General features: G+C 38.2%; 3 protein-coding genes across 3 annotated transcripts in view; 1 reads left to right on the forward strand and 2 right to left on the reverse strand.

The window, feature by feature from the left end:
- LOC143847504 (signal recognition particle subunit SRP54 2) overlaps positions 1–24,496 on the reverse strand; it is a 104,807-nt gene extending 80,311 nt beyond the window's left edge. The window contains exon 1 of the mRNA XM_077356365.1: positions 24,476–24,496. The gene's annotated coding sequence lies outside the window, so the exon portion shown is untranslated. The remainder of the gene's footprint in view (positions 1–24,475) is intronic.
- LOC143859925 (uncharacterized) lies at positions 4,285–8,091 on the forward strand. The gene is made up of 3 exons (XM_077370407.1): positions 4,285–4,427; positions 4,561–4,693; positions 7,515–8,091. Exons 2-3 carry the CDS (start codon positions 4,579–4,581, stop codon positions 7,826–7,828), a joined length of 429 nt encoding a protein of 142 aa, XP_077226522.1. The 5' UTR covers positions 4,285–4,427; positions 4,561–4,578; the 3' UTR covers positions 7,829–8,091.
- Positions 9,236–24,755, reverse strand: LOC143847499 (putative serine/threonine-protein kinase SIS8). The gene is made up of 13 exons (XM_077356352.1): positions 24,108–24,755; positions 20,681–21,121; positions 19,791–19,894; positions 15,871–16,901; positions 15,425–15,465; positions 14,780–14,848; positions 14,555–14,655; positions 12,863–12,941; positions 12,685–12,783; positions 10,909–10,977; positions 10,535–10,584; positions 10,259–10,435; positions 9,236–9,852 (listed from the first exon to the last, which is right to left on the reverse strand). The coding sequence occupies exons 1-13, from the start codon at positions 24,579–24,581 to the stop codon at positions 9,771–9,773; spliced, it is 2,817 nt and encodes a 938-aa protein (XP_077212467.1). The 5' UTR covers positions 24,582–24,755; the 3' UTR covers positions 9,236–9,770.
- Between the last annotated feature and the right edge of the window lie 69 nt (positions 24,756–24,824).

The following is a 24,824-nucleotide window of genomic DNA, read 5'->3' on the forward strand; positions in this document are numbered from 1 at the left end:
GTTCGTCTCTTTGAGGCGTTAGTTGCTTATTCGGGGTTTCCCCTTTTGGATTTAGGGCTTTGCCCTAGTTTATGGTTGTTCTTGCGTGTTCCCTTTAAGATTGAAAACATTTAAAGATTCTGAGCATTGGAAAAGCTTTAAAATCCAAAAAAACATTTGAAAACTTTAAAAATATCAAAAAAAACATTTGAAAATATAAAAAACCTTAAAAAAAATCTAAAGTGTTGAGTGTTTCTTTTAGAAGCGTAGTTTGAGAGTTCGTTTCGAACTACGTTGGCTTGATCCTCTTCCACGAGGTACGTAGTGCAGCTTGAGATTCTTATCTCAAGTCCAGCCAAACTTTGTAAATAAATGTTTTAACCCTTTTTCTTCAAAACCTTGTTTTCAACAAGATCTTCCTCTAGAGTTAGGAATTTGTCCTAGATAGAGAGTGTTAGAGTTAGGAGTTTGTCTTTTATTTGTTGTGTGCTTGTTTATGTTGTTTTAGAGTTAGGAGTTTGTCTTTTGTTGTGTGTTTGTGTTAGAGTTAGGAGTTTGTCCTAGCTAGGAGCGCCTCCGTCCGGTCAGTTGGCGATTCACATCGCCGACTGATGACTAGGTCTAGGATGCGTTAGTGATCCCATTGTTTTCCTTAGGACACACAGCCTAGTTACACGTAGGTTGTAGGAACCACCTGCATTAGCCTAGGGCTAATCTGCATTTAGTTAGGGCATATAGGGTGTCCTAAAATTCACAATTCACTGGAATTTAAATAATCGTACAATAAACTTTAATAACTAGTCCGGTCTTTTAGATCGAGTCTAGGATAGAGGTCTAGGTGTCTTAGGCATCCTAGCTTAGAATAGGCGCGAAGAACTACGTTGCCTTGATTCTCGTGGAGGCGGGGATACGTAGGCTTCTTTGGATGAATACCAGACCATCCGAGGACTCGGGCTAATAATTTAGAGTCTTAGGATTTGTTGTATTGTTATTGTGTGTTTTGATGTGTTTTTCTTATTTTCTAGTACTGATCCTATACCTTTTAGCTATAGCTTGCATGTGATTGCACATCAGAACTTAGACACCCATTAGGCATGTCACTCATAACCTAGCTATGCTTAGGTGCCACATCTTTCATTTTATTTTATGTGTGCTTATTATTTTATCCTCAGGAAATGCATGCTTAGGTAGACGAATCCTGAGGATTGTTCCCATTTCACATGATTTTTTACCCAAACTTCTTTGGAGTTAATAATAAATGGCATAAGAGACCAGGTGCTTGCACTTGGGCGAATTGGGGGCGCCTAACCCCTTCCCCATTCGTCATCAGGCACGGACCTTTTGTATCTCTGGTTATCCATTGCAAACAGAGCATTTGTTTTGGTTCCATGGCATGTCCATGGATGGCGACTCTGAGTTATTTTCAGATATATCTCGGTTTCGAGCCCTGGCTCCGGATCAGGATGCATCTCTTTCTTTTTATATCGCCACTCATGCTATGCTGTGAGGGTGGCATCCGTTTCGAGAGTTCCTTGGTAGAGCTCTCCTTCACGTTGTGGAGATCTTAGAGGATTGCGGGTGGGATCTCGCGTCCCTCGGCATCGTCCTCAGGATCGGGGTCCACATTTGGCTACGATAAGAATTCTTCTTGCTTTGGCATCTATTGAGCATTTTGTTATGCATCAAATGGATGTAAAGACAGCTTTTCTCCATTGAGAACTGTCAGAGAAAATCTACATGAATCAACCTGAAGGGTTTGTCATGAAAGGTTTTGAGGACAAGGTTTATAAATTAAACAAATCTTTATATGGTCTTAAACAAGCACCTAAATTGTGGTATTAGAAATTTGACAAAGTAGTAAAGAGCCTTGGGTTTCTAATAAGTTACTCCAATAAATGTCTTTATTATTGTTCTGTGTCGAATAAGGTCGCAATTATTTGCTTGTATGTGAATGACATGTTGATTCTTGGTTCCGATCTCTCTGTAGTGAGTGATGTGAAACTAACCTAGAGTAAAGAATTCAACATGAAAGACCTGGGTGTTGTTGATACCATTCTTGGTATGAAAGTATGTTTTGAAAGGCACGGGATCACCCTTAGCCAAGCCCATTATATTGAAAAACTACTTTCTAATTGGAAATGTAGTGAGTGCAAACCGATTGAGACACCATTTGATTATACCAAGAAGCTGATCTCTAATGAAGGAGACAGTGTGAATCAGTTAGATTATTCTAGACTGATTGGTAGTCTCATGTATGCTATGAGTTGCATTAAAACAGACATAGCCTTTACAGTTGGCATGCTGAGTCGTTTTACTAGTAATCCTGGCCATAAGCATTGGAATGCTCTTATGAGGCTGATGAGATACCTTAAGGGTACTCAAGATTATGCTCTTTGTTATGGTGGCCATCCTCCTGTCCTGGAAGGTTATTCTGATGCATCATGGGGCTCAGAATTAAGAAACAGTAAGTCTACCAGTAGTTATGTGTTTACCCTGTGTGGAGCTGCTGTTGCGTGGAAGTCGAAGAGACAGACTTGCATTGCACTGTCATCTATGGTATCGGAACTTTATGCTCTTGCTTCAGCTGCAGATGAAGCAGAGTGGATAAAGAATCTGATTATGGACCTTCCACTAACTCGGTTAAGGATTAATTCCTTATGTGTGTTCTGTGATAATCAAGCTACAATTACGATTGTGAAAAACTCACTCTTTAATGGTAAGAGGAGACATCTTAGGCTCAAACATGCCATGCTGAATTATCTCATTGAACACGGGATTATCACTTTGATTGATGTGAGATCGAAGGATAATATAGCCGATGCTCTCACAAAAGGATTGAATAAAGATCGAACATTCAAAATTGTAAAGGAAATGGGATTTAAGTCTGTAAAGACAGAAGGAACTTAAGTTAAAGTCTTTATAGAAAAGACTTTACTTACATTATCCATGTTATGGACACTAATCTACATTATCCATGTTTATTTGAATTTTTCGAATCTTCCTTATGGCCCAAGATAAGCACTTGATATGTTTTCTTTAAATGGTTAAAGTTGTTGTATATCATTCCACACTTGATGATATACCCTCTTTTGAGATAGGTTGTACATTCCACATTTGATGATACAACTTAACTCAAACTTGGTTATCCTGTTTGGGAAGGGTTGAAAATTCCACAATTGATGTTTCAACTTGACTCAAATATAGATAAGATGACTTAATATTTTATGAAACATGAAATGATTGTTTGCAAAAGAAACTAATTGTGTGGTCTTGTTCTTTATTGAAACTTGACAATTATGTTGAATGGTTCTTTGCAAAACAAGCTATTTTGGTCTTGTTCTTTATTAAAACTTAACAATGATGTTTATGGTGAGAGTGATATTGATACTTTTTCAGTCATTTATGAGATTGTACTAAGTTCTTCTTAAGGTAGAAGAACTAGATACTTTCATATGTGTTATTTATGTTTTACATGATTGGATTCATTCTCATGAAATTCATATTGTGGTAATTCACAGGGATTGGCGAAAAAGGAGGAGTGCATCTTGATTTTGACTTTGATGAAGATGACTTACTTAATGAGTAAATCTTCTAAAGTTGTAAAGACTGTGAGTCTTTATTCAGTATGTGTATAGAGTTCACTTATATGTGAATTTTTTTGGATCTTGTTGAGAATCATACTCCATGAATGAATTCTTCTGAGATCAGTGTGGTTCATGTATATATGAAACTACCTTTTGGTTGAGTTTATTGTATATAAAAAAACTCTTGTTCATAAAAGTATTCGTGTTTTCAGTTTGATTACATATTTTTTATGATAATGTGATGTGGATAGTTCAATATTTTGTTTGAACATCACACTATTTATCTATGGATCGTGCTATACGTAGAACATAAGGAGGAGATTGTTGGATATGTTCTCATATAAGCCCATAGATAATGGTTTAGGTGTATGGGCCCATATGGGCTGAAGCCCATAACCTCTGTTTTGTCTTATCCTTTCATATTTATACCAAGTATAAATAGGGGCCGGAGGCAACGTGTCTTAGCATTCCACTTTGATGCTATATGCGTAATGCTTCAAGCATCAAGAATACCAACCGTTTCAACATACCCAACCCAACACGAGGAAATGCCAACCCAATCCAAGCCAAAATCGGGTTGAACCCTTCAGGTTGAGGTTGAGTCCGACCCAAGTTAGCATCCCAAGTTTTAACCAGCTGCCAAAGTCTGCTAAAGTCTGCTGTGAGCTTCTTGAGAATTGTAATAGCCCTTTTGACAGCTGGTTAAAAGATGTAAAACAAAGTGAGTTCGTCCCATTATAAGCAATCCAAAAGAGACAAAAATGAAGAAAATATCCACAGAAACCGTATCCAATAAGAAGTAGAAACGAAGCTGAAGAACAATGAGCAATGGTCCAAAGCTATACACCAATAAACCCAAGAAAGGTATGATGGTAGAAAAAGAGCCTCCTCTGATTCATGGTTTCTTTGATTGTTTCCACTCCCCCAAAGCCCACAAAAGAAAATCCAGAGAATAATAGAAAGAAAGATCGATGATGGGCTCTTTGTTTTATTGCAGGACAATTGAAGTGTCTAAATGGAGTCCTCTCCATCACCTCCTCCTCCTCCTCCTCCTCCTCCAAAGGAGTCATTTGCTCGTCGTCATAAGTTCTTTTGGCCGCTTCTTCTTACTGTGAATCTCGCTGTAGGAGGTCTGTTCTTTTCGTTTCTCTCTCTGTCTTTTATGCTACAGAATCCATAACTGAGCTTTAATTGAAGATGGGTTTTGAGTTTTTTCCCTATTATCACTTTCAGTGTTGTGGAAAGTGGAAACCCTTGATTGAAATATTGTACTCAAATGAAATTATGAAATTTTGCTGGATAATTGTTGAGTTAGACTGTGGTTTTTTGCTCTTTGGTCTAGTTGGGTCTTGGAGAGTAGATCATATGTGCTAGTATTTTTTATTTTATTTTTACAGTGAATTATATGTGCTAGTATTATTTTGTGAGTGTTTTTGAAATGGGACTTGTCGTCATTCTAACTCTGTAATTTTAGTATTGGTTTCCTCTTCTGTTGATTCTGAATGAAGAAATGTTGGTCAATGCAAGAATTCATAGGAATTGAAGAATGAATTAGTGGAAGATATTGCACTGCGAGACTGATTCAAGACTTGCAGATTTGAGTCCCATGAGATGCATGGTTAGCTTCTGCAGTTGTTTCTTTCGTTGTTGATTTTTTTTTTTTTTTTAATAGTAATTGTTGAAAAGTTAATCTTCCTTCTAAAGACATGGACCACATGATGAATCACATGAAATTTGTGAGGAATTAACACCCTTATTGTTGCCCTTTTGATATAAAGAGCTAAGTTCCACATTGTAGCATCCCTATTGCATTTATCCTTGATGAGATTCTGGTCGCCGTGAGCTCATGAATGTAGAGAGCCTTGACACAAGTTGATTGTTTGTTTTAGATGAGATCCTCATTCATGTTAGCACTCAGCCAAATGGGGCATAAATGAGCAACCATTCTGTCATTTCTCCCATTTGTGGATAATCATAATGCGATGAGGGGATACATATGGATAATTGTGTCATGCTAGAGATATCTTGCCTTTAGACACAGGATATTAGTCATGTTTCTATTCGGGCCAGGATGGCTAATGTCTGTTGAGGCATTTTAAGCTCAGCAATTATTTGGGAAGTCAAATCCAACCTCAGGTTATTATGATTCTGAATTATTGTGTATGTGGGAGTTGCAAGGTGCAAACTGGAAGATTCATGTACATGCTACTGCCGGCATCTTTATTGACCCCTTTTGCGAGCTGGTTGTGCTTGTAGCTTGGGACCCAAGCGTGTACTCCACAGTAGCAAATTTTGGCGGTTCAACAAGTGCATACAGTACTAGAATCAGATCTGGTCCCACGAAAACTTACTCATTGAGGAGGACCGGAGACATTACAAGCCATTTTGCTACTTCTGTCAAAATTGAGCTTGAACCATCCGATCATAGGAGGAGACTTAACGTGTGGGTATCTGCTGATTGGTACATAATCCTCGTGATCACCAACCCAGTCAGAGACTAACATATTAAAAGCAAAATGTTTAAAAAAACAGGCATCTTTAATTTGCTTAATTATATCACCTAGATTTTGAGCTTTTCTAGAAAATACCCTAGCATTCGTATACTTCCAAATGAGCCATATCGCAAAGGGGAAAAGAAGTTCCATAAGCATTTTACATGTTTGTCACCCTCTAAGCATACCCACCATCTCCAAAACCCCAGAAATGTTAATTGAATGAGGAGCAGGAATAGACCAAAGAAATAGTTCTAAAGTTGAATTTTCCAGCTACGATAAATCAGAATATGCTCCACAGTCACTGAATCCAACATGTTAAAGCCATACAGAACAGACAGAAGACCTGCACTCTGTAGCTACCAATTGGAACGACTGGATTTTTTTCTCTGAAAACCACTCATCATCTAAGTTGAGTATGTCTACAGCAAATGCATCCTTCTTTTTATCTTGTTAAGATACTCCACCTCAAACTATGGTCCTCGACGACATACAATAACATGAGTAAGACTTTATGTTGTATTCTTCCTGTTTGTATGTATCAGTAATTAATATCTGAGGACAATCCTCACAGCTAGAAGCATTATGTGCGAAACCCACCAACAAGATGGCATACAACATTAGAAGTTTGGGCATGGACCAACATCTGTTCCACCATTCCACCACAAGATTTTGCTCTTGTTAAAACTTAAAAGCCTCCCTTCGATGCTGACTTGTGGTCTAATTTGTTTAAACTATGGGCTACATCATTGGGTGACTTTGATTCTATCATTGATGAGACAAGGGCATCACCAACTGGCCTTTGACGTCTGCATATCTAATCGCCACATGCAGGGTGCTGATACCATGAAGACAATTATCAGTCCTATCTGTAGAGAGGGCCTATCCTTGCGTGGTCTCCAATGAGTTTCTGGATTTAGCTTTTAAGCTCGAAGATGCCTATATTTCTCAGCATGGCTATAAAGATGTGTTAATTTGAGATTTTAACCATCCAGGGATTTCCTCTACTAAATAGTAATACCCCAGCTTCCCTCCTATATCTGATCCCATTCCTTCTCCTTGAGCCGCTAAATTTCTTATTGATTGCCATTCATGGACTTGTATGAAAAGCAGTTTGACTTCCCCTGTCTACCACAATTTACTGTTCTTTCCTTCCACATTGTATTGTGAGACTAGCTATGTTATCGGATTCAACATCTTGGGCATTTATACCTTTGCAAGTTGCTCAAGATCAAGAACCTCAGTTACTTAATGTTTTAATATTCTAGTATGTCTTAATCTTCACCATTTGTATTCAACAGAAAGAAATTATATATAATAAATGCTTACCCAACGTGGTGCTACACAAAATCATAAAGTCCAGAAGCATTTGTTGATTGCATAGCATTGAGTAACTGCTCATGATCTTAATACAGGTTATGTAATTTCGTTATTTAATGATGGTGATGTGGTATTTCAGCTTTACTATATGTGGCGACAAGAAACAAAGATACAGGTGCAGAAGCCGAAGAAGTTGCAAAGGAGGTTCCATCCGCTCCTGTTGCAAGTACAGCTGTACTAGTTCCAGAGAAAACATTGACCACTCCAATTGTCGTAGAGCCCGTAAAGGCACACAAACCCATCCCGGAGAATGAGCAGCGGCAGCTTTTCAAGTGGATGTTGGAAGAGAAGAGGAAGACCAAGCCAGAAAATGCTTTAGAGAAGAAGCGAATTGATGAAGAGAAGGCCATCCTAAAACAGTTTATTCGGGCAAAATCCATCCAAAGCATCTAAGTAAGAAACTGCTGTTCCAGTTTGAGAGTTTGGAGATTGTTACTTGGGTTTTGATTGGTGTTTGCTTTCTCACACTCGCGGGCTTCATTTTCTTGGTATATCAGTAGCACCATCTGTTGCAAATTTTATCTTCTTGTTTGCCTTAGAGAAGGTCACTAGTTTTTAGATTGAATGTGCAGAATGCTTTTGTTTTTACTGCAGTAAAGGAGGATTTGGCCTCTTGAATTGATAAGGGAAAGAGTATGACTTTTTCAGTTTCTTTTCTTTGGAAATCCCTGGCTGTCCAAACTAGTCTACACAGCTTGAGGGAATGCAGGATGGCATGGAAGTGATACTCAGGAGTCATGACCCTTCATTTTAAAATAGTGGCATTATATGATAACCAAATGTCTTATTGTTTTCTATTGCTGCTGTCATATTCCAAGAATTTGAACCGTACAAAGTTCTTAAATTCTGAACTCGTATCCTAAATTCCTAATTTCTCAAATGTTAAATTAGCATTACCAAATTGAGAGCTGCTAGGAAGGTGGGACCTGCTTTCATTAAGTAGCGTTTGGCTGCCCAGCATAGACCGGAGAGGGGAATAAGTAGGGGGGCATCGTACCTTACCACGAGAGAGATAGAGAGGGCAGTTTAAGATTTTTCAACCAAAATTCTCCCTTTTGGGTAGAATTTGATTGGAAAGTGACAAGGGGAGATGAATGCCATAGATAAGCAATAATTATGTTAGAAACATGTTAGTGAGTCTCGTGGAAGTTCATTGCAATATTAACAGCCAAACGAGGAATCGACTTTTACTTTTCTATCAAATTTTATTTTTCTATCAAAATTCCAATGGATGCCGAGAGTTTATGCAACCAAAAAGTGCATTAGAATAATGGCAATTGGTGATTAGGACACATATCTAGGAAGACAAAAAGACGCCTAGGTTCATCAGGGCTGATTTTGGCCTTAAGGAAACAAATTTGCAAAGGGAAATGATATTTCTCCCCCCCTAAAACAGATAAAATCCTTCACCCCCTCCCTTTTAACAGTTTCGAGAGAATGGTTCACTGCATGAGGATAAATTCACCCCGTTTTAATGTTTTTCTTTGCCTTTAAAACTTAACGAATAACGTTAGAAGAGAGGGAAGGGGGGGAGATATCATTCCCCTTTGCAAATATTAGGCAGTTATATGTTCAGGGGGAAGCAACCAGTACCGACCAGGGTCTCTTTGGGGTGCGTTTTCCTTGCAGAGAATGGATCTAAAATCTAACGTATACTATGGGGTTAGTTTTCCACCTCTTCCGGAATAGGCACTGTATAAGGGCCATTAATAATCAAACAAAATGAACTGCTGCAAACTGTAAGTACAAAAATATGGGGCGATTAGGAAGCAAGAAACAAATGCATTTTGAGATCTGATCTTATCCGTAAATAATAAAGGAATGCACCTTTGTGCATTCCCATCTAGACTTTCTTTCTTTTTTTTCTTTTTTCTTTTTCTTTTTTCATTTCCTTTTCTTCACAACAGCTATCAGTACAAATAAAATGTATACATTGCTGAAGCTCCAAAGCTTCAATGAATTACACACCCCAAAAAAAGCAACAGTGATAAGATTATTATACTGGATTCTTTTAGCATCATTGCCTAAATTTTTGCTACTTAAATTCCACTTCACTGTTTGTCTCCCACTGCACTTCGCACAGCCGTAGTCTAACAGAGCATGTCCATTTTGGCCTGGCTCATGTGGTCTTCCACTTTGAGCAGGCCACAAGTTCTGAATTCTATCTGTTTTTTTTTTTTTCAAGATAGCAATTCTTGACTTACGTCAAATGATTTTTTTTTTTTTTTCTGAAAGGTTACGTCGAATGATTCTTAAACAAATGTCATGCCACTGAGGCACCAATAATAGGGGCTAGCCACCATTATTTCCTCTTCCATCAGAGGAGTCTGCGACCCTAGGCGACCTCGACAACCAAGTGCTTCAGATGCTTCAGAGGAGCCATGAGCTGCGCAAAAGATGGGCGCAGATTTGGGTCACTGCACATGCAACCCAAAAGTTTGTCAGAATGAATGGAAATCACTTTGATCTTTCGAGGTTTAATCCATTAAAATAGCAAATAAAAGATCAGCTTTAGCAAAAAGGATGGATTTAAATTTCAGTTTCGGTTTCAGTCCCTACTGCAAACGAAATTTTGGTCTTCAAATTTCGGTCACTTCGGCTGAATTTTTTTACAGTTTCGGTCAAAATGGCCAAATTTCGGCCGAAATCCAAAATTTTCAGATTTCGGACCCAATCGAAATCAGAAATTACAGATTTCGGCCGAAATTTAAAACAATAGCCAAAAGAATGCTATAATTTATTAATGGTTAAATGGTAATAAGAGTTAGCAATCCACCAGAGCTTGTTGTGGCATGTCAAAATTTCTAAGGAGTGCAAGCCTACCTCTGCCAGCAATCACATATGATCTGTGCAGCCATGGGATCAACCTCTGTTGGTATATCAAGGCGCCTATTTTGGAACCCAACAGCTCCAACTACCTGCATTGGGTTCATCCCACTCCATGGCATACGCAAGGTAGCCAGCTCCCATAGTATCACGCCAAAGCTGTAGACATCACATCTGCAAGAAAGCAACATCCTCTTGAATACTCAAACATAATGGAATGAAAGGGAGCACCTTATAAATGGTTCCCGAAAGAAACACAGAGAATGCACTTACTTCTCATTGGATGGTTCATTTCTCAAAACTTCTGGTGCCATCCATTCTGGCTGCAATTAAATGGAAAATGCTTAATTTTGACATTACAATGGAAAAAAGAACAAAAGAAGATAACTTCATTTAAGCAAAATGCAGATGTATTAAACTAATTTTAAAGCAAGATAAGAAATTGACATCTTGAATGAATGCATAATATTACTACCAAACAGTGAAATCCTAACTTTGAACCCAAATATGTAAAATGAATAGCCTATAGAAGATTAACAGTTGCATATAAGTGACAATAATCAAACCAAACCAAACCAAATATGTAAAATGTGTGCCTCATGGATAAAATGATAACCCTAAATGCACGAAATGGTATGAAAGATTACCGTTCCTGCAGTAGACTTTGAAGACAGAAAAGTGTGGTGCTTCAAACGTGACAAACCAAAGTCGCAAACCTGCAGAAATATGTGATGGCAGATAATCAGAATATCACATCTGTGGAGAAATCGAAGCATCATTTTCCATTTTACCGTCTTGTTATCATTTAAACGGTTGAAGACTTTATGAATGCTCATGTATTCTCAACTTTCTGATGATAATAACCTTCAATTGCAATGAAATATAGAATGTTCCACAGAGTTAATGATATTATAAATGTCGCATGCCTTCCCCCTTCCCCTTTCATTCCAATCTATAATGAGGCAATGGAAGGCAGGCATACCATTAGCATTTGTTTTTTTTGAGGAAGATAGCATATTTACTAAGGTAATAGAAAATCTAGAAAATGACTACAATTCCAAGAGTGCAGAGGTTGTCCCTCGGCTAACACCCTCTTGGCTAGCGAATGATCAATATCGTTGGCCTCTCTGAGGCATAAATCAATCATGGGAAAGGAAAAGGCAATCCATGGAGTATCAAAACTAGAGTCTCTAATGCGCTTTCCTGATAGCGTTTTTAATGCTGTACATTGCCAATAGTGGGTTGAAATTCTGGCATTTGTTGTGGTATATATTTCCATGCGGCTTTTGCATTCAGATGCCCAGACAGATTTCCTTTTGTTTCATACTATAATCTTTCAAACAAAAAAAAACTAGATCAAGAAATGCGGTAGTAAGGCTCCTTCATGGTAACATGTCAAGCAACATTCATGATGGCTGCTTTAAAAGAACAAATACTGTGTTGATCAACGTGCATGCTGAAGAGACGCTAAAGCATTAGGAGGTATGTGTCTGTGCTAAAAATCAATATACACATTTTTTTTTTTTTTTTTTTTTTTTGAATGGTAATATACACATTAAATGCCAATGTGGAATATTTGGAGGCCAATGGTGATACTATAAAAAATTGGGGCGGTTAAGAGATAGGATAGTTTATATTGTGTTATTCATGTATTTAAGGTGGGCCCCATCGATAGTTTATATTGTGTTATTCATGTATTTAGGATGGGCCCCATCGATAGTTTATATTGTGTTATTCATGTATTTAGGATGGGCCCCATCATACATTAGAGATAGTGGCATATTTGTAATGAGAAATGTTATCAGCACAACCATGTTTTTATAATTGCACAAATGCAGCATATCTTTTCTTTTTTTAATTGGCTTGTCAGAGCTTTTTTGGGAACAGTAATGGCGTTTGAGGCTTTGACCGCTCTTTAAATAATGGAAGATGTGTTTGTGCAAATATCAAAACATGGTTGTGCTGATAACATTTCCCATTTGTAATATTGGATTTTTTCATATATGCAGAGAAGATTATTGGAGTGTGGCAAATGCTTCAAAACCCTATGAACTCCCTTCTCCATCTTTCCTTTTCTACTCTATTCACGACTTGATTGGCCTCCTCCACGTACTTTCTATATTTCTTCTTACGTTAATAAGGGCATCCAAACACACTATATTAAGGTCAAGAAGAAAATATAGAATGTCAACTTGGCAAACAAGGTGGCTTGGTTTGAAGAACTAAGGAGGAGGTGATAACGATAGGAGAGTAAGAGTTCATTGTGCTTTCTGTATTTTATTTTGGTTCTTCCATTTTCTCTCAATTTTATTGTCTCCATTATCATAGGGATTTCAATTGAAAAGAACCATGCGACCAAAATTTACCATTCATATAAAATATAATGAAAGGAACTCAGATTAGATAATTGGGAATAATCATACCTTAACTACCCAATTTTTATCAACGAGAAGATTTGGAGACTTCAGATCCCGATGCACAATAGTGGGATGGCTTGTATGCAAGTAGTTCATCCCTTTGGCCTACAAGCAATAAACCCAACTTTAGGTATAAGGCAATATGTAACTAGTCACTGAAGTTTGGTAAATTATCAATTTATACCACATCTAATGCCATTTTCAACCGCCGTTTTTCTTCAAGTTGAATGTTGGGACGGTGCAATAACCTGAACAAACTCCCCCTGCAGACAAATGAAAGGAGCAAGACAGGTTACCACAGTTATCAATATCAAGGGAGCCTTCTGTTCCTCTACAAGATGACAAAGTGCAGCTTGTGAACGAGTGATATTTAGCTGTAACCTATATGAAATTCCCTTGAGAGAAATTCAAGAATCAAGATGTATTGCTATAGGATAGATATCAAAGAACTCTCATTTTGCTTCTTCTCTATGAAATAAATAACGAGAATGCGTGCTACAATCATAATGAAAGTCTTGCCATCTACATGTACAAAGTGATGGTTTGAAGCTATGATTTGTGGACACAGACACGAGTGTCGAGCGTCGACACTAACACGGAGTGTCGGACATGGCAAACCCCCGAAATTTAGAAACGGGGACACGGCTAAAATAGAAGTATATATAATTATAATTTGTCGATATGGATACGTGTGTCGAGTTTCTACACGGATATGAGTTGTCTGACATGTCAACATCTAAAAATCTTGAAATGATGACACGTACATACTCAACTCAACTCAACTCAGCCTTTGTCCCAAACTAGTTGGGGTCAGCTAATGAATCCTTTAGAAAATTTTCATGAAGAAGGTGAAAGGATCTACCCGGCTCAAATTGACTAAGTCTAATCCTGACACCAGTTGGATTCCGTCTACATGGATCAATTTCTTCCATTCTATCCTATCCAAGGTCATGTTCTCTATTATATTCCTAGCCCTCAAGTCTTTTCTCATTGTTCCTACCCAAGTTGTTTTCGATCTGCCCCTACCTCTTTTTACTCCATCAACTAGGCACGAGTAACTTCTTCTCACTAGAGCATCCAAAGGCCTACGTTCGATATGCCCACACCATCTTAAGCAGGGCTCTCTCATCTTTTCCTCAATTGGTGCCACCCCCGCCTTTTTATGAATGTCTTCATTTTTAATTCGATCTAATCTTGTGTGGCCGCACATCCATCTAAGCATTCGCAACTCCGCTATACTCATCTTATGCACATGCTGGTTCTTGGTAGCCCAACATTCTGAGCCGTACAGCATGGCTGGCCTCACAACCGTCTTATAATGATTATTAGACAAATGTGTACTCACATTAACTCTAACACTCCTAGCAATACATTTAAAAGTGTCCAACAGAGTGTCGACACAGGTGAACACGAGTGTCGTGTCAGACACGGCACAACAAGTGTGTCAGCAAGAAATTCAAAGTGTCGGCTAAATCTTGCAAGGAATAAATTAGTATTGTAAGCAGATAAAGAATGGCTAAGAGCATCACATATAAAAGTATGAACATGTCTCAATAATCGTTATATTGCATCCAAGATTAAAGTCAAGACGCGGCTGAAGAAAATCTTAATCGACTCGGTTGACACGGCTGAGTACTCAGTTGACGCGGTCATAATTTGGGAGAGTTATATTGACTTTGTATGGCAAAAAAGCGGAACACGGCCAACGTAAAAGGGAGTCGACTCGAGGGAGTCCACGATGACACGGGAGAGTTTTAAAACTATGGTCAGGACTCAAGAGACACATTAGATGAGTGGAATGTTTTGAGGCAAACGAATCCCATTTATTGTTCCTCTAGATATACCAAAAGTAACAAGATTAGTATACATGACGAACCTTGGGAGAAGCTCCGTCAATATTGAGAGATTTGGAGGACGAGTAACAGCTCCCATGAAAAGAACAACATTTGGATGTCGCAGCCTTAGCATGATTTTAATCTGCACAATCCCAGTGGCAGACATCAAATTGGAACATTTTCAAAAGAAAATTCACGAAATCAGGAATTTGTTTCATTATAGTCTAACAACTTATGAATAAAAATATAATGTCTGAGATTCTTACTTCGCATCTAAATTGCTCCAGTGCATCGCCTGAGAAATCTTGGTCCAAGAACTTCTTCACAGCAACTTCCTGTCACACAGTGCCAATTCCACAATTTCAGTACAACCACAAGCATCCTAAGGTTTCGTATAATTTTCGTATACCAGCTTTTTAAGTTGTGTGCAATTATTAGGATTGGTGTCTCCTTGTTGGTCACCACTTCAAACCTTTTCTGCTCACTTTTTATTTTATTTTATTTTTGGCTTGATCTGCAATCAAGATGATTTGTCAGATCAGCATATACCATAGGCATGTTTTGTATAGTTTTTTGTATAGAAGATTTTTAAGTTGTGTGCAATTATTAGGATTGGTGTCTCCTTGTTGGTCATTTTTGCTTTAACCACACAACAATGGATGAAGATGATCCCCATATATGTATGATTATCTTCTATTTATGTTTATACTGGGGATAAAACTCAATTCATTACAATCACAAGTTTCACCACTCCATAGTCCATACACACCCCAACCCTGCAATTTTCAAATGAATTAGCAGTTTTTGCCAGTTGTAAATGAAATTCAAACAATATAGAGCATTCTAGGGGAAAAAAGAAATGAAACATTGAAATGAGGATGTGAAGTCTTTATACAGTGAGTACAACTTACAGTGCCATTCAAATCTGCACTGTAAACTTCCCCATATGAACCTGCAATATAAGAGATTGCAAATAGATGTCAGTAAATAGCCATACAATCTCACGATATAATCAAATCCCATCTAAGCAATAAGGGTCCACTTCTTCAGTCTATTTGCCAATACATACAAGTAGTCGAGAAAAGAGGATGCATACAACTTCATGCTTCCATAAGTTCTTTATCTAAATGTATATATGTGTATAAATAAATAAATAAATATATATATATATATATATATATATATATATATATCTGCGTGCGCGCGCGTGTGTGTGTGTATATGTATGTTTATATATAAGAATGAGTTTCAAGTGTTGACCTCAACACTACATGTTTGAGGTCATCACCACTGGGGCAAACTATCAACTTCACGCTTCATTAAGTTATTAAGAAAATAAGTTTAACATGATGCTTACCGAGACCAATTCGTTCACCAATCTGAAGATCTTCCCATGGAATCTCCCACTCTGCGACATCATCCAGCATAGGGTTATTAATCCTTTCATTGTTAACACTGCTTGCAATAGGTGGGTCATTATTGGCTGTTTCTCTTTGTTTTGCCATAGATTCACCCACGCTCTCTTGACACTGCTGTGAAGAAAAACTTAGTTTTGTATTCCTTCCTGCATTTTCTTGAAAGCATTGAGCACCACCCCCAGTTAAATCACTTGCAAGTTGCTTTTGGCATGGCTCAGCTGCACATGCAATTGAAGCCATCTCCTCTGCAGATAGGTTTTGTTTGTTTTCGCAATCAAAATGGGCAAAGGATTTTACTCCGACAAAAGGTACCGGAGAAAGCCCAATGGGAAACAACAAATTATCACCACCTGGCTGAGGTTCCTCAATCACTTTTGTCCTTTCCATAAAGCAGATTTGACCTAGCATTTTTTGTTCAACAATATCCCGTGGAGGGTTTATATCAGAAAACAAATCTGGAGGAGGTGATGCACCACTCTCTAAGAGAACAGCGTGCAGTTTCTGTGCGAAGTCTGGGTTTTGTGCAGCACTGATCACATATTTGGAAACATCTTTAACTTTCATTTGTTGGGCAGGTGAATTTGTTTCTTCTACTCCCGATGAGCCTCCACGCAGTCTACCCAATGAAGGAAGAAGCTTCCCAAATTCATGTTCAAATCTCGCAGTTTGATATTTTTCGGAAAGATGCACATCATTCCCTCCTGATTGAGTGCTTACTCCCGATGTTTCAGCTGACTCTGAACTGACAATTCTTGGATTAAAAGGGGGATCATGTGAATTTCCTTCCAGTCTTGCACCATTATTCTCAAATTGGCAATTGACCTTCTCATCAAGTGCCAAACACAAATCCTTGACAGTCTTTGCAATGGTATCGGAACTTAATATATGAAGTCCAGAATCTTGAAGAAGACTACTGGGTTCTGCAGGAATTAATGTGCCCGGAGCCCCCATTAGATCAATAATGTATTCACTGTAAGCAATACACAATGAATTAGCATCTCATTCATTGTCATCGGAACAGTTATGCCATTATATTATATAAATGTGACAAGGAACCACATGATTTAGAAAGAATCAAAGTAGCAATGTGCAATTAGTTCGAATATCAGGTATAAAAGAACATTTAGGAATATGAACCTTCAGTGGAAACAATGTGCAGAAAAATAAATAGTCCCCTTTGGCTATGAAAATTGGCTATATTTCAGAAGTAAATCGCAGTTCATTACAATGTTAAGTTACACATTGTATGCATACAGGATTTTTGTTTAAAACTTGATAAAGAAAGCTGATAACAACCATGAATGGAACACTATTTTCTGGAAGGACAAAAACAAAGGAAGTAAGGAAGTTGATAGTGAAATAACAACGTTCTTTCCATGTCTCTCGTGAAAAAATAAAATTGTAGGCAAGGAATGCAGATGAACCAGAGCCTGTAAGTTCCCAAATCCAAAAGAATAAAATAGGGCAGAGTTTTCTTTTACTATGAATAAAAGGGTTAACTTTGACAAGTAGATAAATATTAGGTTCTAAAAAATCCATTTGAAGCCAACCCTTTATAAAATCTGGTCATGCTTAACTACACTCAGCCTAACTATATGTGGGAGTACCAAGACATTGATGCCAACAACAGAACCACTGTTTAGCAACAGGGTTTAAAAAGCAGAAGCTAGGGCTGCTCATTAGGGTTTCAAAAGCTAAAGTAGAGATCTCTTGGACAAGACGATTGTGGAAGGTGACTCGTTGAACGTCATTCGGTGGTTGAAAGGCGATATTGTTCCTCCTTGGCGCTTTGCTCACCTTTTTTATGAGATCCAAGACAAAATTGGCGACTCTTCTATCACTTTCAAGCATATCAGGAGATCGGCAAACGATGTGGCGGATCACCTTATTTGGAATTTCGACCATCTCGGTCTTCTCCTTTTCTTTAATGAAATTTCCACCATTATAAAAAAAGCAACAAAATCTTTATGTGTGGAAAGATTTTTTTTTATAAAAAATCACCTTTTAGATGAAACAGAAATTCTAGCAGGATCAAAATGCTCCCCATGGAAAACTACGCTCTTTGTGAGGAGTCTCATGATACTTGTCCTACATTCGTGCTGTACATTGAGAGGTGGTGCCTAAAAATCGTTTGGGGAGGTTTTAGGAACGGTTGGTGGGGGTAGTTAAAGCACAATCTAGACATACTGGGATTACAGACAAACTAAGTAGAAATGAGGGCTCTTCTTCAGGCCTTAATTTTCAGGGAGAAGTTGACTGGAACAGGTGGTGGGAGATACGGCTAGCATGATCGTGTGTCTTAAGAGATCGAGGCCTAGAATGTGGAGATTAGCTGATTTTATTGAGAACACCCTGATCTTGGTAGGGAACTAACCCCTTCATAGAGAGGCACATTCCCAGGAGTACCAGGGATGTTGCACAAGCTTACTAGAGGAGTCAACCAAGATGATCCTCAGATTGGGTAAGCCTTTCGCCTTTTCCCTTTTGGTCAGTGTTCTAAAAAGCGCTGGGCGGAGCTGGGCGGCTGACTGACCTCCCAGCGCCCAGGCCGCCCAGGCGGCGCCTAGGCGGCGCCCAGGCGTTTCTAGCCGTTTTTCATTTTTTTTTTAGATATTAATATATTTTCATAATTTCTTGCATTTTTTTATATAAAATATAACTACTTGAATACATAACAATCCAAACCATTTTATGCATAAGCACTAAACATTAAATAATAACAAAAAGTCAAAAACTTAATAAGAAATTAAGCTTAAAATACTTAAAAAAATTTAAGTATTTAACAATACAACACAAATCCATAACCAAAAAAAGATTAAGATCCAAGCACTTCTTCAGTTTTCATAAATCATTGTCCTCTTCCTCCAAGACCAAGACTCTATCTTCATCTGATTCTTCAAACACAATCTCCTCATCCACCCCCTCATCCTCTGTCTCATCATCCAATTGAAAATTATCTTCATCAAGTTCTCTTACATTCCTGGGAATGGTACGAGAGGAAGAAGAAGAACTACCACCAACTCTTCTACTCCTCCGAGGTTCTAAAGCATCATCTGCTCCTGCTGCCTCTCCAACCACTCTCCAAGTAAGTCCCGAACCGGGGTAGACTTCATCTTCTTCTTCTTCGTTACTGGTTATAGCTTTAGGGTTTAGTATTTTACAGCTTTAGGGTTTAAAGCTTTAGGGTTTTGAAGTTTTTGGGTTTTACTGTTTTAGACTTTTAGTTTTAGTCGATGTTGAGGTTTGAGAAGAGGGTGAGGGTTTTACGTTTTAGGTTTTAGGTTATAAAAACTAAAAAATACACTAAAAAAGGCACCCCTTTTATTTCTTTAGGCACCCCTCTTTAAAAATTAAAATAACTAAAAAGGCACCCCTTTTATTACTTCAAACACCCCCTCTTTTATCACACCGCCCAAACCCGCCCCGCCCAGGCCCACGCACATCGCCTGGGCGGCCGCCTCATCGCCTGGGCGGCCGCCTAATAACGCCCAGGTGGTGAGGCCGCTTTTTTAAACGCCTAGGGCCTGGGCGGTGCGTTTTTTCCACGCCCAGCGCCTAGGCGGCCGCCCAGGCCGCCTTTTAGAACACTGCTTTTGGTAGTGTTTTTTGTATTCTTCTTTGGGTCCATTCGATCACATCCCCTTATTTGCTTTTGGAAGTAAAATTTTATTAATAAGATAAAAGGGAAATACAAATGCAAAGCCAAACAGCCCAACCAAGCAAACCATGCACACCCTTCTTTGTACTGGGTATGTTTTTGCCTATTAATTTATTTCTCCTTTATTGCTCAAAATAAAAAGGCTCACAAGTTTCTTTCACAAGTAGAATTAGAAACAGAGAAGATGAAATGAATAATCACCTTTCGTGATCAACTTTAATTAAGTTCACAGCTCCTTCATCTGTACCAGTGTAGTAGCTCCCTTTGACCAGCCTACACGGTAGATTGATCCGATCAGCTAGTACCTGGCAACAGTTTCAACACTTCAATGCATATGCCTCATAGTATCATAAGCATCTGTAAAGATCTGCTAGGATATACACTAAAAAGGAGTGTCCACATTTCAGTCAATGATGGTTTTTGTTAGAGCAGGCAATGGCGAATTAGCATTTTAATTACTATAAGGCTATCAGCGTCATATTTTGTTCGTTCATACAAAAATCTCAGGCAATCAGCGTCATATTCCTAGTGTGAACTAGGAATACTTATTAGCAAATGCATGCAATGTTCATAGTGCATAATTCTAACAACTAAAGGTTGTAGGGGTAGATTTGCAGCAGTAATGTGTGTGTCATGTGTTACAGGTGCATATATGGGTAATTTTGTTAATTAATGGAGAGCAGCTCCGATCCAGCTCTCATAGATGACCAACTCAATTTCGAGACATGCAAAATTCTGCATTTGAATAGCAGCCAATTTGAATCTAATTAGGTAGCAATTAGCAACCAACACAGAATGGCATTATTATTTTATTTTATTTTTATTGAAATGAAATACAGAATGGCATATTGCAATCTAAATCTAGGAATGCAGCTATTTACATATTGTTCCCGTGTCACAGATTAAAATTATTTCTTAACCATGCAATGTAAATACTGAGACCAAAGTAATAGATGAATACAAATAATATGCCTAGAGTGTAGAAGCACAAACAATAGTGACGGTTGAATATCAAATGATGAAGGATGCAAACATTAAGCACAAAGTATATGCAATATATAATGTTAAACGAAAACAGCAACAGTTGCAACCTTAAAAAGCAAGGCTCGGTGGCGTGACAATCCAATTTCAAGGCAACCAAGAGGAAGAATGATGGTGTTTAGAGAGGTCCGCAATTCGTAACTCCTAAGGGTCCATTTCCTTAACATATCATCAGCATCACCAACTGGACCACCCATGCTTTCAACAACAAGATCAGCAATTTTCTGAACCAAACCACTCATAACTGGGCCAAGCTCAGCCACTTGGCATTCCATAGCGACAGACACTGCTCTCCTCTCAATCTGTTGAAGTGCAGAATCAATGGTTCGGTTTACCAAAACCACTTCATAGTCAACACTGTCCGAAATAGATGTTGCTTGAAGATCCACCAGCAAAGGCATTTTCCCTTGCAAGCTTGGATTTGACATAATGCCATAGACATCATAAAATCCATCCATCACTTTTTCATCATAATTGACAAAATTATAGTTCTGTAAAGAAACATCATGAAACCAATTTAGATATTAAGATCAAAATTGCAAAACAGCCTTTGTATAATTTCAAAATCAATTAACACAATATCAAATAACAGAATTTATAACCAAATAATTGAACTGCAACCGGCAGGAAAACATTGCTTCAGAAATATCTATGAATTTAAGCTACATTTACTAAACTAATCTTCATTACCGTAACATTTTTGTTTGAGAAGTTACAATTTTCCATAACATTGTTCATACCTTGTTCTAAATATTTTACTCCTTTTATATGCAAAAGTGTTCATTAGCATATCTGCATAGAAAAGGAGTAAAATGGTTAGAACAAGGTTTGGAAAACCAAAACTCAACTTGGACTCAGTAAGGACAAAGTATAAGTCAGTGTTAGCGGCAGGTATTGTCTAATGAATGTGCAGTTTTTTTTTTTTTTGAATGGCACATATATTAATGAAGAAATGAGAAAAGCCCAATGACCGAGATGGCCAAAAGGCAAGTACATAAGATAAATGAACAAAGAAAGAAAAGTGGAGATACAAAGAATCAAAGAAACCGCCAACAATTGATCCCCCCATTAAGCACTCTCAAGGTAGAAAGTAAACAAATAGCCAGAGCTCCTCTCTACCCACTCCCACCCGCACTAATGAATCAACATCCGAGTTCGCCAGGCGCCACACATGACAATCTCTGTATTGAGACCCTCCAATGAGTCCATGATCTCCCCTATGGCATTTGCACACCACCACGGGAAGCGTGTCCTATCTCTCACCCACATTAAGACATTAAGGAAACATCCCTCAATGATCATGTGATGGATCTGGTCCCTCTGTTTTGGTGGAACGAATGGGTCTAGTCCCTCGTAGCAACTTGCATACCAATTAGAAGCACCCGAGCATCTACCTCAATCGCATCCTTCAACAACACCTCACTGTTAGCATTTCTAAACAGGCCTCCAACACGTCAGACCAAGAATAATAGATTACCCAAACTCGAACCATCAAAGTTCAGCTTCAACCTCCCATGAGGTGGAGAAGTCCGTCTGGATTGTTGCCCATCCTAATCACCTCCCAAGCTATGGAAGGATATCACCAAGATTCTACTAAATATACGGAGGGTCAAGCCCACTGAACTACTACTGAGAAGAATTGTCTTTGAATACTTTGCACTCCTTGCACATGAGTCACATAGTGGCAACTAGGAAAAGGTACCACAACGTCCTACCTCTGGGGGCCGGGGCGAAACTATGGTTATAAATGTCCACTGAAACCAACACGAAATGGCCGAAATGTTACCATTTCCACCGCCACTGAAACGCATACCGAAACCGAAATGCATATCGAAACCAAAATCATAAGTGTATTAGTGATATGGTATATCAATATGTGTTACATAGTTATATTTATATGAATTGCATGTGAAATATGGTATAGTCATTAAGTAAAAATATTTATATGAATCACATGTGAAATGAGGTATGTATAGTATTATCAGATAGGCACAACAACGCATGTCACTAGGTGTTTGATGTTGTTAAATCATTATGGTTGAGTGTCTTGCTTGTGTGATGGTTTCTATGCATTTGTGCTTATTCTGGCATTTTCTGAAGTGTCATCATAAAATCCTATCATATACATACATTTCCATATATTTTCATGATTTTACAGGAATTCCGCCAAAATTTCCAATTGCAACCGAAACCGAAACGTTTCCGTTCCCGTGGCGACCGAAACTGGAACCAAAATCAAAATTTAAAACCTTGGGCAAAACACCATTACTCCAAAAGAAATTATGGATGAGAATACATTTAATTTGTGTCAACAACAACAGACCAGGCACAGTAGCAAGACAGAAGAGAGAGACACTTGGATAATTCTTTGAGGGGCACAACAAGTCTATAAATAAAGTAAGGACAACGCAAAGATACTGACAAACAGAAAATGATTCCAAATGCTGTAAGGTCAAGTCAGCATTCAGTGTAGGGATTTTGTGGTCAATGTGTAACTGTTGAATGTAAATATCAGATTATTATATCTAATATCCGTGATATGCTAATGCAGTACAAAGTAAGACAGAACAATAACTAAAAGAATCTTTAAAGAAGCTAACACCCACTATAAGAATTTGTAGTCATTATTCTGTGCCAATAAATTCCTCATCAGGCAGTGTTTGCTAAAAAGAATTGGCACCTGAGACCAAGTCTTTAAATATAGTTTTATGCACCAAAAGTAACTATGGATGTGAGACATTTTAATTTGTGTCAACAACAACAGATCGGCATGATAGCATGATAGAAGAAATGGGCAGTTGGAAAATTCTTTTCGGGGGCATGACAAGTTGTTGCTCCAAAAATAAAGTATGGACATTGCAAAGATACTGAATAACAGCTAATTGATTTCAAAGACTGTAAGGTCAATTCAACATTCAGTGTAATTATTTTGTGGTCAATGGGTAACTGCTGAATGTAAATACCAGATTGTTGTTCTTATTATTCTTATTATATATAATCCATGCTATGCTAATGCAGTACAAAGCTACGACAGAACAATAACTGAAAGAATCTTTAAAGAAGCTAAGTCCTGCCTATAACCCAACACCCACTAATTTATTTGTAGTCAGTATTATGTGCCAACAAATTTCTCACTGAGTTCTACTCTACAATGCATTCAATCCCATAAATTACTTCTCAACCAGGACAATTATCCATTGTGGAAACAAACAAAGATCATTGCAATCCTAATCTGTAATTTCATGATAAAACAACCAGTAAAATCCATCCACATTGCATCCAATAAAACTGAATCACAGTGAGTTAACCACAATCAAAACATCATACTAAACCTAATAATTCCCCAAACAAAAACATCATGCAGAGTTTGAGCCCTAATTATTCAATAATAAAAAAATGGAAATAAAAAATCATAGACTGAGCCCTAATTCCCAAAAAACAAAACCTAAAATTGGAAGAATATGAGATGCAACATACCCAATACCGAAGAGAGAGATAATCAACAGCCAACGATTCATCCGGCGCAGACGAAGAACAACCGAGGCTGATCTGCTTAGCCGCTTTGATCTGTACGGATTCCGGATCCTCCCGTGTATCCGGATCCGACGCGCTAATTGCAAGAGCAAGCTGAACCTGAAACTCCTCTTCTAAGAAATTAAAATCCACAGCATCATCGGATCCAGCGGGCCGCAATTCGGATCCACCGTCCGTAACCCTATTTCTATTTGTAGAAGAACCCGAAGAAGTAGAAGAAGTAGAAGTAGAAGAAGTAGTGGTAGAAGGTGAAGGAGAAGAAGAAGAAGAAGAAGAAGAAACTTGATTAGGGTTTTCTGAAACTTGATTATGGTTAGGGTTAGGGTTAGGGTAAGGGTTTTCTGATCCCAATCTGTGGTGAGCGTTAACGCTGGATCCGATATGGAGTTTCCGAAGGAGATGTTTCATCCTCGACATGGATCGGTCTCTTGTGCATCGAACGGTAGATAGTCCGTCGCCTTGCTCTCTCTCTCTCTCCTTCTCTCTCTCTCTCTCTCTCTTTTTCCTCCTGTCGGTGTTTTTTTTCTTCTTCTTCTGCTTTTTTTTGGGTCTTAACTGAAAGTAGATTCCATTATTCTTCCCACGTCTTCGTCGTTAAGCTATCCCTCGAGCGGATTAACTTAATCCTACTTGTTTAATTTATTAATGAAATACGAACCA

This window comes from Tasmannia lanceolata, unplaced genomic scaffold (assembly GCF_043159265.1).
Source record: "Tasmannia lanceolata isolate RefF3 unplaced genomic scaffold, GAP_Taslan_0.1 ptg000003l, whole genome shotgun sequence".
In the NCBI taxonomy this organism is placed as follows: domain Eukaryota; kingdom Viridiplantae; phylum Streptophyta; class Magnoliopsida; order Canellales; family Winteraceae; genus Tasmannia; species Tasmannia lanceolata.